At 47.2% G+C, this 13,731-nt stretch overlaps 1 protein-coding gene across 4 annotated transcripts in view; it reads right to left on the bottom strand.

Moving 5' to 3' along the window:
- AGBL5 (AGBL carboxypeptidase 5) overlaps window positions 1-13,731 on the bottom strand; it is a 503,530-nt gene that overhangs the window by 326,184 nt on the left and 163,615 nt on the right. For all 4 annotated transcript variants that reach the window (XM_086928124.1, XM_086928123.1, XM_086928126.1 and 1 more), the window contains exon 10: window positions 10,263-10,398. In XM_086928124.1, coding sequence (XP_086784250.1) covers window positions 10,263-10,398 — 136 coding nt within the window. The remainder of the gene's footprint in view (window positions 1-10,262; window positions 10,399-13,731) is intronic.

Below are 13,731 nucleotides of genomic sequence, written 5' to 3'. Positions count from 1 at the left end.
CAGGGAAAGTTGACATCAAAGAGAGTGAGCCAGGGTTGTGTTTTGGCCCAAACTCCTTTTCTTTTATATATTAATAATTGCATACAGTTCTTGATGAACTGCGCAAACAATTGCCCAATGACATGGCTTGATTATTTTTGTTGATGAACACTGTAATGCTTAGATGTTGAAAATGAGTAGGATTGTTTCCATTGGTTTTAATGGTGGTATAAACAGATGGTTATTGTTATTAACGAGGTGACACTTTGACAAAGCCAGTAGGCCAGCCTTAAATATAAGACATCCCTATATAATGTGATGTTGTACTTACCAACCGGAGCCGTGAGGGAAACGGCAGCACCCTTTGCATACCGTCCCAGAAGCGCTGCAGACACCATCCACGCCGCCACCGCCGTGAGGGCAGGACTTCAAGCCCCAGGTGCCCCGGCGGTAGCGGACGCAGCCACAGGCACACCTGAGCGCACGGAGGCGGGTTAAAACAGCGGTGCGCCGAGCGCACTTTGGGGGCAGTACTTACCAACCGGAGCCGTGAGGGAAACGGCAGCACCCTTTGCATACCGTCCCAGAAGCGCTGCAGACACCATCCACGCCGCCACCGCCGTGAGGGCAGGACTTCAAGCCCCAGGTGCCCCGGCGGTAGCGGACGCAGCCACAGGCACACCCGAGCGCACGGAGGCGCGTTAAAACAGCGGTACGCCTCGCGAGTCGCGCGCAGGAGGCGCCCGTGAGAAGCCCGGGACAAGGGCGGGGCCATCTGTGGCCGTCCGGGGACGCCAAGGAACGGGACGGGCCACCCCCCTTGGTCCCTCGTCTCTGACACCACACCTAGGTACTGCACCCTGGCCATAGGGACCTTGCTTAGGGCAGTGGAGCCCCTGAAAGTTACACGCTAAACCCCCACGGCAGCACGCAAGAGGATTGGCTGAACCCAAAGCCGCACTTTGTGGCGATAAGGAAAGAGACCAAAGGGGAACGATGTCCACTCACCCTAACACACGCTCGAATGGGACCAAGTCAACCAAGAGAACAACCCCCAAGATAACACGGGGGGGAAATAAAGGAGGCTGCCCACGCAAAGGGGAACAAACCCACAGCAATTGACTTAATGCTAAAAAAAAGTCACAGGGGAAATTGAACGAATGGAACGGAGTTTATCCTCCTCGCCAAATCTCAATGCCATCACTCAAACACCCCCTAGAGACGTACTACTAATTGATAGTTTAAACACCCAAGGCAGTGTGTCACAAACAAACTATGACACAGTGGATGTCCCTTGTGCGCAAACCTCAGGGCTAGAATCCCCTGAACTTATTGACACGGCCCCTCGAAAAGTAAGGAAGCGAATGGGGAGGAATAAGGGTCAGCAGAGGCAGAGGAAAGCACCCCCAAGAACCAACTCCCCAATAAGCCTTCAAGAATATAATTCACAAGAAAATAACCCCCGAGTTGACACTATTCCCCCAGGGTGGATCGACATAGTAGTAACAGACATTAAAAAACAGCTAGAATCCTTCATTGCGGCACAACTAAAACCCATTATAAGTAAGGTGGATAAAATAATGTGTGAGTTCTCCAAACAATTTAAGGCATTAGAACACGCACTCGCAAAGACTCCCGCTGACCAACCACAACCGACAGTGGAAACCATAAATGATAAGGTAAACACAAAGAGGGCCCAAAATAACAACTGTGTTAGCCATGTCCAACAGGCTATAGCTCAGATTCATGAGGCCCCCCCAGCACTGTCCAAAACCCCAAAGGGGACATAAACGATAACCCTAGAGGGAGACATCAACAAGGTGCGAATAACACACAGAGGGAAAAACCTCCCATACAACCACTAATGCAATGGAGACAAGACGAGCGCCTGCAGAGAGAAGGGAATTACAATCACTGTTACACAGACTCTGATCCCTTTTATAACACCAATACTCAGGCACCACACTTAGATTTACCCCCCGAGGCGAATCCCTTTGTAATAATCTTTGCAGGGGTCCCAGAAAATAGGCCTAATGAGAGAGAAACACATCCACAATTGCTCTCAAAAATTTCTAGATGGTTGAACATCCACAGACCCTTAGATACTGGGGAAAGAGGAGAGATTCTAAGTGTAAGAAGGGTAAACTGGGTTGGGAGGAGAAAGAAAGATATCAGAGGTGACTGTATAGTCGCAAACTTCACGGACACTATTCTGGTAGAGTACATCCTAAAGAACTCCAACAGGAACCAAACCAGCACGATTTGTGCCCTCCCACTTGGGTATTTCTACCAAAGGACACGAAACAACAATCGTGGGGAGGATGAGGGAGGATGGACGCTGGTTAGATCACAGCGCCCACACAGACCTAGACTAGCAAGCCACCTCGAACAGCCCTATCCCCAGCGTGACTACCCTCAATGGAGAAACAGATATGCCCCATTTCAATCTCTAGAGGACATAGATTGACTCAAATTCACTCCCTCCACTCAAAAGAACATAACAGGAAGCCCGCCCAATAGTTGCTATCTTGGCCCACAAGTAGGGAATACAGGGGGGAGCGTGGAGAGTATATTAACTAGGGGACTAGACTCACCCCGCCCCCAGAGGGAAAAGGAACATACAACTAAACTAGATTTCCCATCAGATGGGATGGAGAGAGCAACTGAAACCAACATGGCAAGAGGCAAAGAAAAGCGGGAGGGCCTGACCATCCTATCTTGGAATGTAGCAGGGCTGGAAGCCAAATTAAAAAACAAGGAATGGCTAGAATTTATCAAATGTTTTCATTTAATAGCGCTCCAGGAAACATGGGCAAGAGATTCGGGCCCATGTCAATCGGAGGGCTACAAATGCTTCTTTAAACCCGCACAGGGCACAAACTCGGGAAGAGCAAAGGGAGGCTTAGTCCTATATGCAGACTTAGATCTGAAAGGTTCCTGGTCATTTTCCGATGGTACCTCAGATAATATACAAGCAGTTAGACTTACTCATCAGGGGGAGTGTTTACTGTTTGTGAATTTCTACAATTCCGGACCGGTGGAAGGAAATTTCCCAATCTTAGAGCAGTTGGAGACCTGTTTAACCAAGGAATTAGATCAAAGGGCGACGGGGCTTGAACCAACTGTCCTGTTGATGGGGGATTTTAATTGCCATCTATGCCCCAAATTACTCCCCTTAACTCCTGATTGGTCAGCTTGTCCTTTAGAAAAGGGCCCCCACTTTACACATACCACAGAGGGTACACTACTGATGAAGTTATTAGATAACTTTGCTCTTACAAAGGTCATGGATTTATCCACTCATAAGGCAGGCGAATCCCCAATACCAACATTTAAGGGTAAAGGCGGGGGTCCTATAATAGATTACGTTATGATATCCGCCTGGGCTAGGGAAAGGATCATAAATACCAGGACAGAGTGGAGTCCCTTTAGCGACCACAACCCCATTATAACAGAAATTAAAGGGAATGATTTCATTAAAAAAGTACCAGGGGTGATCCAACAAGCAGAAATCCAACCAACAGATCAAGGGAGACGCCTAAGGTGGTCACTGATTAACCCCCAAGACTTTTATGTTAAATTAGTTAACGAAGGGAAAGATCACATAGAGACCTGTCTAGATGCTACAATAGAGGGCAGAGGAGTAGTAGAGGCGTTTGAATCCTTAACTAAAATCGTAGAGAAACTCCTGACAACCAAGAAGCCCATAAATCTACAATCTATGCCCAGATGGTTTGATGCTAACTGTTCAAAAGCGCTAAGAGACTTAAAACAGAGCCTGAAAATGATACCAAGGGACAAAAATGAAATCACTCGTTGTAGACAAAACTATAAAACCCAGATCAAGATCAGAAAAAGTACCCTTCAAAAAGAAATCTGGGCAGACTTAAGGGAGGCCGGCGAAAACAAGGACTATACCCAGTTCTGGAAAATCATAAACAAACCATGTTTTCACGATTCAAGCTCCCCAGTCATTAGCTCAAACATTCTGCCGGAACAATGGATTGCCCATTTTAAATCGCTGTACAATCAGCAGGATGTAGACATTGGTGACGGAATATGGAGGGGGCCAAGGGCGGAAAAACTCGAATTATCCTTGGATGAAGTTCTCAAGGCAATACTAGGGTTAACACGAAACAAAGCCCCGGGCCCAGATGGAACCCCCCCGGATCTTTTCCTGAGTAACGCGGACCTTTGGGCACCAATGGTAATGAGAGTATTGAATTCAGCCATCAAAACGGGCCTGCCGAGATCATGGTCCACTGCGGTGATTGTCCCGATTTACAAGAAAGGCTGTAGGGACTGCCCGCAGTGTTATAGACCAATCTCGCTCATCGACGTCTCTGCCAAGGTACTGGGGAGGGCACTCCTTAACCGCCTACTGGACTGGACTGACACCCATAACATTCTGGTGGATACCCAGTATGGGTTCAGAACGGGGAGATCAACCACCGATCAGTGCCTCAACCTGTACCTGCTCACTGCCAAGTACACTAAAGCGTCTGAAGGTACCATGTATATGGGGTTCATGGACTTAGCAGCGGCGTTTGACAATGTTAATAGAGCCAAACTATGGTCGATCATGTTCAACTTGGGAATCGACCCGGATCTTATCAACATCCTGAGGGAACTCCATTGGAACACCATTGCCAAGGTCCGCTACAGCGCGGGGGTGGTGAGTACCGATCCCTTCCTGTGCTCGGGCGGGGTTAGGCAGGGGTGTATCCTGGCACCTTTTTTGTTTTCCCTCTACATAAACGGCCTGGAGAGCGACCTAATAGCACTAGGAACTGATTGCCCAAAGGTGGGCTCACGTCATCTGCCAGTACTTTTGTATGCTGATGACGCCGTCCTCCTAGCCCGGACGGCGGTCGGACTGCAACTCCTAATCAAGGGTTTCGCAGATTTTATGCGGAAATTGGACCTATCTGTAAATATGACAAAATCCTTTATCATGATAGTGGGGAAGAAACCTCAGAAGAAATTCGTATTTAAACTAGGGGATCATGTTCTGGACAGTGTTAAAACATTCCCATACCTGGGTCTCTTATTCGATGAGAAGCTGAAGTTCGCCCCGTTGGTAGAGGAGAGGGCGAGGAGACTTGTCTCAGCAAATGGAGCCATTTCAAACTTTGCTCGCCGAATGGGAAGGTGGTCCCCTGAGCAGGTGTTGACTTTGTATAGATCAGTCAGCATCTCAAAAACCATTTACGGATCTGAAGTCTGGGGTTTCAGAGATGCTCAATTAATCCAAAGTGAGGAGGAGAATTTTTTTTAAAAACTGCTAAAACTTCCACTGAGCCCCTCCGCTGCAGTAACACACAATGAGCTGGGAATATCATATATATCAGACTTGATTAGACTGAGACCCATACTGGCCTGGATCAAAATTTGGCTAAACCCCAACGCGGAACTAGCCAGACAGATTATCCAGGATTGTCTGACGAAAGAAAAATGCCTTCAAATCCCCTGGCTGAAATATATTAAAGATTCCCTGGGGGAAATAGATGAACAAAGATTATTTATGGACCCATCCCTGGTGGACATATATACCAGTCACTCGGTACAAGGGCAATTGCTGGATAAATTTGGTGGCAGGAGGAGGGAGCTTGACTCTATTAAATCCTCCGTAGTTGCTCACTCGCTAGTCTCGAATCAAATTGGCATAGAACCTTACCTCTTTTTATTGTATAGTCAGCATGAGAGGTTTTTAATGACTCGTTTTAGGCTCAATTTGTTGCACCACAATTTAGCTCATCCATCAGGGTTTACTCCAACAATTGAGCAGAAGGGTGCCTGCGGCTGCGACAATAGGTCTCCGCAGGACACCCTTCATTTTGTACTATTGTGTCCTTTTTTTAAAACACCTCGTCAAAGATTTTTAGAAGGGGTTTTAAAAGACTCAAAAATCACCCATGCCAAATCTGCTTTACTGTTTCTGCAAAGAGCCATTGAAATGCGAACTCTATGTGCTATTATAACTTTTCTTAAAATTGCTTTTAAACTGAGAAACACTATGGGCTGTTGAAATTGGTAGACAAGGGAGATATCTATTATGTGATGCAGGGCTTTTTGTATCTCATCTGCACTTTGGTCCTACTACTCACAAAAACCCTTCTTTTTAAAAAATGATGCCCCTTTTCCTTCCTCTTTTAATGATATGTTGTTAAGAAAGTTTGTGATCATGTTTTTTACTGTGATGTATTTTCATGATGGTTTTTAACCTTCGAAATAAATAAACAAACTGAAACTGAAACTGAATCTGGTTAGCTTAGGTGCGTTGTGATTATGGCATTCAGGACCCACTAGGGGTGTATTATAATATGAGGCGGGGTCCCCAAAACTATTTCCATCTAACGGACGTATATGTTTGAATTGTAAAGGATAGTATTTGGGGTGATTGAGTGAATGTGTGTGTTTGAGTGTTGTTGTTCTTGCATACCAGTGTATTGGAATTGCTAGCCCACACCACATCACAGTAGGCCTTGAACTACTCATACTCGCTACCCTGATAGAGTTTAGTGCCACAATGGGTTTTTGGTTCCCACTAAAGACACAATTTTAGTCCGGTTACTTAGAAGTACTCTCACTCTTCACAACTAGCAATCAATCAGGGGCGTGGCTTCGGCACGGAGTGGAGCGGAATGGCTGCCAGCTAAGGGAGCTCTGCGTGCCGGAACGTTTACTGGTTCAAGAACATCCTTCAAAACCCCCCTGCGTGCCGTGAAACCCTTGTGGGGGTGCTGCCCTGGGTGCCAGGAGTGCGGCGGAGGTGCCGGGATCCAGGACAATGCAGAACAGTTTGTGAATGGAGGCATTGTTCTTGCCGCGGCTCGGAGGAGAAAATGGCGCCGATGCGGTTGGCGAGGCCTGTGGACGGTGATCGTGCCTGGTGGACTGGATCTCGCTCTCGCCGACCTCTTACACACGGAGGTGTCCCGCCGTCGCGGAAGACCAGCGGTACGGAGGAGAGGCGCTGTGGGCAAGTGCAGACCCGGTGCGGCAGAAATGGCAGGGCGGCCCGGATTTCTAACCACTGTGAAGCCCTGAGCGGAGGCGGACGGCGGACCCCCCCCTGGGATGTCTGCTTGTCGCACGAAGGAGCGGGAGCGAGCGGCGGGACAAGGTCTGAGCGTGGTTCCCTGAGTGGCCCTGAGAACAGGAGAGGACGACGCCTGGAGAAGAGCCAGGAGCGGAGCAGTGTAGGCGCGCTGGAGAAGAACAGACAGGGTAAGGAGAACGCCAGGGCGGTTTGGGCCTGAGCTGCTGGGGTGGCGCGACAGACATTGAGCGCTGTACCGGTATGAGTGGTGGCGCCTGGTGAGGTAGGGCTATTGAGTGGCGGACGGTGCTGGATCGGGGTGGCGTGCTCTGTGCGGCTGCTGAGCTTCCTTCCTGTGGGCTGGGGTGTGCCACCTGGCAGGTCCCCAGGCGTCCGTTGGCCCGTCGAAGCGGGCCGGCGTGGTTGGGGAGTCGCAGGTGGCTGCTCGGCTGCAGGGGGTGGTAGTGGCGCTGCCTGGAGTGCAGGGTGTGCCTGCCTGCTTCTTATCACTGGACAGGACACAGAAGCGGGCCTAGTTGACGTCGGAGGGCCTTGGAAGTTTGTGAAAAGAGGCACAGCGAGGACCTATTGAGGGCCACTGAAGAGGAGAGTAAAGGTCACCAGGAGTGGTAACTGGTTGGACAGCGCTACCTCCTGATCTGGTAGCTGGAGGTACATAGTTGCGGGCGATCTGGTGCACATGTTTCCGTCTCTTACACATATACCTGTAGAGGTTGTACGACTAGCTACGTAGAGGATACTACTGACCGCACTGTCGACACAGAGTCAAAAAATGCAGCTGAAGTTGTGCACTTTCAGTGAGACAGATCAGAGTAGTGCCGAGATGCTACCAAAAAATGAATGTTACTGTGCGTCATGAAACCAGTGCTCATGAAAAGCACTCCAATACCTATGCCTCAAAGATCGTGCTGTGTAAAAACTGTAAATACAAATGAATTTTACCATGTGTACTGAAACCAGTGCTTATGGAAAGCACTTTAATACCTACGGGTCGAGATTGTACTGAATAAAACTGCAACAAAAACAAGGGTAAGTGAAAGCACCATGCGCGCGTTGTAGGCACGCCGTGAGCGTGCACATCGGTGTGGCCTGCTTCTCGTGCCCAGTGGCAGCGCCTGCAGACTTCGCCACCATCACCTGTATCACCGTCATAACCGCTCCGCCGAGCCCAGATGCCTTTCTTCCACCCTGCGCACCAGCTAGGCTCGGGGACATGGAGAATACGAAGCTTCAGTTTCCACCCCCGCCGCAGTTTTAAAGAAGACTCGGAGGTAAGAACCCCCACAAGAAAGGCTACTGATCGGGGGGGGGGGGTCTCAGGGTGGGGGGTGGGGACGGGAAACGAAAGTAATGCTGCATGAGGCTTGCGAGGATTTGCCTCGAAAGTGGGACAGGAGATGTGCACACTGCGTGGCTGTGCGTGCATGTACACAAGCTCCAATCGAGAAAGTAACAGTAATGTACAGGGATTATTGTTGTATTTACTTTCCTGGCACAACACAGTGCAGTTACACATGGTGCTCGCTAACAGAATTTTACTGCAAGTGTGTGTATGTTTTTATTTACTGCACAGTATTGCTATGCAATAACAAAAACTATTTATTTGTTCCACGCTATTGCCACACGAGTAAGCGTGTGTATGTTTTCATTCAGTGCACACTATTGCAATGCAACTATGGAAAGTGTTTATTTGTCTCATGCTATTGCCACTAGAGTTTGTAACAGTGATCTATCTGTTAGTTCTTGCATTAGACAGACAACACTTTGTAATATTAGCTACGAATGAATGGCAAAAGGAGCTTCCAGAACATGGTGCAATATTAGCTGAGGATTTGTGGCAACGGGAAGCTTTGTAAGATGCAGGGAAATTAACGGTGCCTTTAATTTGTCCACGAAACACAGTGGTTAGGCACGGCGGTAGTGGAGGGTGGGTATGGCAAACAACGTGTATGAGTTAAATAAATATTGCACGGGCAACTCCACAGTTTGTTAATATTCTGAGCGTACAAAGAGGCCGCACTTTAGGCACTATGTAATTGTGTTATAGTAGCGACGGGGAAAATTGTGGCAGGAGGAGGCTTTTGGAAGATAAAGGGAAGTTTAAGATGGCCCTAATGTATGTTTTGTTATTAGCAGTAGCTTGTACGTCGCCACGTTATAGTATCAGCAGAAATCTTCATCAAGTCACCACCTTACAATATCAGCAGAGATTTTCTTTAAAAAGACATTGTGCGAAAATGAGGTCAGTTGCTAGTGTCCTTTGTTGGCTAGCGCAACACAGCGGGATGAAGCATATCATACGAGAAACCGCCAAGTTTGTTAAAAGTTGCAGTAGCACTTTGGAAATGCTGACAGATGCAGGGAATTTACCAATGCCCTTAATTGGTCCACGAAACACAGTAGTTAGGTGCAATATTAGCTGAGAATTTGTGGCAACGGGAACCTTTTAAGATGCAGGGAAGTTACCAGTGCCCTTAATTTGTCCACGAAATACAGTGGTTAGGCACGGCAGTAGTGGAGGTTGGTTATGGAAAACAACGTATAAGAATTAAATAAATATTGTACGGGCAACTCCATAGTTTGCTAATATTCTGAGCGTACAAAGCGCATTTTAGGCACTATGCACTATAAAAAAAGAAAACACTTCGTAATATCAGCTAAGAATCAATGGCAAAAGGAGCTTCTAGAACATGTGCCAGTGAGCCGGCCGCTCATGCTCTCACAACAAAGGCGGAAGGGAAAAAGGCAATTATCTCGGTATGCCTCCAGGCGCCACACGCGCTGCTGCTGAAAGCACGCTTTCCAGGGCGCGTTCACACTTTTGACTGCAGCCTAATTAACGCGCACTAGCTGTACACAGCTTAGAATCAAGAGCATCCACAGACCCCAATTGCCAAAGCCCTGCGCATGCCACGGTCTGTACCACTTGAGAGGCAAGTCGATAACAATAGATTTTGCTGGCGACAGCGCTTTCGCGCTGCATCGCCAGGCGAGACCTAAAAAAGCTATATCAACACCAAAACAAGACACTGCAACTTTCTAAATTGGTGCTGGACTCCTTTATTTTCATTATTATTCTGGGAAAAGCCCAAAGAGACCCGATTTAGCAGCAGAACAAGCCCAAAGTTCAATCCCAAATAACTTCTGATCCGCAAAGCAACATGCAATTTTACAAAGTGATTTATATTCAATGCTTTTAATGGCACAGGTTCAAACTTACCTGTTCGAAGAGGTCTGTGGTATACTTGGGTGGGAATGCTGGAGGAGGAGGGGGGCTCGCCCTGCCATTGTCATGGCAGGCTGTAGGGATAGCGTTGACACACCGCCCAGTGTTATAGTTGCATTCCAATGTGTAGCTAAAAATAAACAAAGACATCTCCAATTAGAAGGAACTTTGCAAAAGAGCAGTACTTGATTTTTTGATGCTTCACAAAGTACATTAAATTAGCACAATATTCACCTTATCGACAAAGTGTTGCACTGCACATTTCAAGGAGTGTTTACTTAACTGCTGATATGTTTCACCCAACACCAAGAACCCATCCCCAGCCGAACACTAACCACAGCCACAGGTATAGAGGTCATGTGCTTTGTGTTTTCCTGCTTTTGAGCCTCCTGTGACATTCATTAATTGGTTATAAATGCATATTTTGCTCATTCTATAGCGTGATGGTATGGTATAGGTTGACAGTACATCAATATCTCATATGTTATGTATTCAATAGCAAATTTTATAAAGAACAGAAGATTTAGGGAAACATGCAGAAGAAATTCAAATGATCCTTTTTCACAATTAACAACCCAAATCCCATGACCCATTTTTCTTATAGTAACGCTGGAAGATCACATATAAGTTGGGTGCACAGGCATTTAAGCAGAGAGATGCTTCAACATTTTGCAACAGAATCAAAGTCATTAACATGTGCTTGAAGGACAAGCACTGGCACTTGTGCTGCTATTTGTAACTTTCTCAAGCAAAGCAGGACCAAACAAACATACCTCATTTGCTGTAGACTGCGAAACACTGAGTATCAATGAGTGAAAGGTATGTGTGGAAAAGGCCATCTAGGAAACTGGTTTATAAATTCTATGCATTCCAGTGTTAAGCCATACATTAGTGAAGAAGGGAGGGATTTTGATAAATATTGATTACATTAATGATTTTACTAAATATTTATCATCTGACATGTTACTTGTTCTTGTACTTACATGGGTCCTATATTTGCTTTTCACTATTATTTTTATTTCTACAATAACACCCACAATCTAGATTAGAATTAGGCTTTAATATTTTACAAAGACTTTTCCAATACATTGTGCGGAGTTCTTGAATGTTCATCTTAAGAGGAGAGGGGTGCCTGAACTCACTAACTAAAAAATGTAATCCTAGTATTCTCTGACAGGAATGATTGTTGATCAAATATACATTATCTCCAGGTAAGTCATGGGAAATAAGTGGGATACAGACGTTTGTCTTGCCTGCTCATCTTGTAAAGCAAGTTACTTACCTTCGGTAATGCCTTATCTGGAACAGACTATCTAGCTGCAGATTCCCTACCTTAAAATTATGCCCAGGCGTCAGACTGGATCCGAAAATTTTCCATGAGCAGTCCTCCTGTGCTCCGGGAGGTGGCTTTGTTTGCAGTGTCCACATAGGCACAACCCAGTCGTACTGATCTCTGCTACATTTCGTGTCTTTCCACTGCAGAAGTGAGGAGCCATGAAGTACACTGACCACTGGTGCGAAAATCTCAGGATCAGAAAGGGGAAAAACAAGGTCCTTAGAAATCGGTTCGCAGGGCAGGGAGGATGGGTGCGTCAGTAAGGAATCTGCAGCTAGTTAAGAGTCTTCACCAGTAACTTGTTCATCCGATAGAGACTTCCAACTGCAGATTCCTTACCTTACCTTAGAATAGAGACCCAAGCAATACCTCCCGGGAGATATTGAGACTAATGTCACACGACGAAATTCTGCAGGACCTAACAGGCATAACATCTTTTGGATGCTCATTTATAATAGAAAGGATCCTTGTGATGTGCGTATAGATCGGCGATGTTATGGATGTGTAGATAGCCCTGTCACCCCGTGGATGAAAATAGAATGCCATTTGTACATGGTGCATAAAAAGACTGTGTACATGGTGTTCGAGGCAAGGTGATAATGTTATGCAACGCTAGCTGTGTAAATAGAGTAGTTCCAGAGAAACTAATCCAACATTGTTGCACAAGCAAATATGTGCAAAAGGTCACAGCAGAAATGTTACTGTGCATAATTAGGACAATGTAATAAAAATGTGTATCTTCGTTGCTTGGGCCTAACCTGGACACTCACCAGACCTAGTAAAACAATGATGTTGGTGGTAGTGTTTCTCAGTCAGACCTACTTCTGGCACCGGCACTTTCTATGGCTCCTTTGGCCAAAAGAGCAGTCACTTCCTTATGGAGAAGAGATTGGCGGTCCTATGTCAAACTGTCATAAGTAGGTGGCATGGAGGGAGGGGTAGTCTCGAAGGTGAGAAAGTAGCCCCTTTGGACAATCTGCAAAATCAACCTGTCCGATGTTATTGACAGCCAGCGGGGCAGGTGAAGGCGAATCCTTTCACCTACTGGGTGCCGATAATAAGAGAGGCAGACTAGGAGGGTTTGGAGGCTGCAGCTGTAGAGGGGTTGGTGGGCTGACCCAACCACGGACCACCCAACCCACAGAGCCAGCTGAAAAGCTTGAGTGCCGCTTCCAAGGCCACAAAAGGAGCGAATGGCGGATTGAGGCTAACGAGGGGCCATAGAAAGGCCCAAGGACCTGGCCATAGCTCTGCGATCCTTAAAGCACTCCAGCACCGAATACTCCTTGTCTCCGAAGAGACGGGAGCCATCTAAGGGAATGTCCATGAATGAGAACTGGGCATCTCCAGAAAAGCCAGTCGTCCTCAACCAGGCGAAACACCACACAGCCACTGTCAACGAAACCACTCTGCCTAGTGAGTCGGTGGTGTCAATTCCACAAAGAATGGTGAGCTTTGCTGCATCCCCCTCATTGGCAACAGCTTTGGAGAGCACTGCCAGGGCCTTCTCCAGGACAGTTGGAAGCACCTACCCAACTGTATCCCACAGTGCGTGGGAATAGCTGCCCAAAAGGCATGCAGTGTTCACAGACCGCTGTGCCACACCTGCGGAAGAAAACTTCTTCTTTCCAAGATTGTCCAGCCCCTTGGATTCCCTGTCCAGGAATGCATCAGGATTTACATGGGATGTGGAGGCATGGAGCACCATGCTCTCAAGGGTAGGATATTGGGTGAGGAAATTTTGGTCCCATGGAGCATGGAGGTTGCTGTGTGCAATCGTACGGTTCACAGGGGCCCATGTGCAGGACTTGGACCAAGTGTCAAGCAGGATGTCAGTAAGTGCCTTATTGAAAGGGAGAAGAGGTTCTGGTAGGGACACTTCCAGCTGAAGCAATTCTGTCAAGACATTAGTCTTGACTGCCACTGAGAAAAGGCCAAGGACCAGGATTTCAGCTGCCCTCAGCACCACCTTGGAGAAAGAAGCTCCCTGCTCCATAGTCTCGATAGGTCGAGAAATCATGCCAGTATCTGGAGAAGTATCCAGTCCACTGGCTTCACACAGATACTCAGCCCAGTCCTGTTCTTCATAGGGCTGGTATTCTCCAGGGTCCAGCGACCCCTCCCTAT

Source organism: Lissotriton vulgaris, chromosome 6 (assembly GCF_964263255.1).
Source record: "Lissotriton vulgaris chromosome 6, aLisVul1.2, whole genome shotgun sequence".
NCBI lineage: Eukaryota > Metazoa > Chordata > Amphibia > Caudata > Salamandridae > Lissotriton > Lissotriton vulgaris.
The sequence above is the reverse complement of the archived record's forward strand: the minus strand, read 5'-3'. Positions and strand labels throughout refer to the sequence as shown.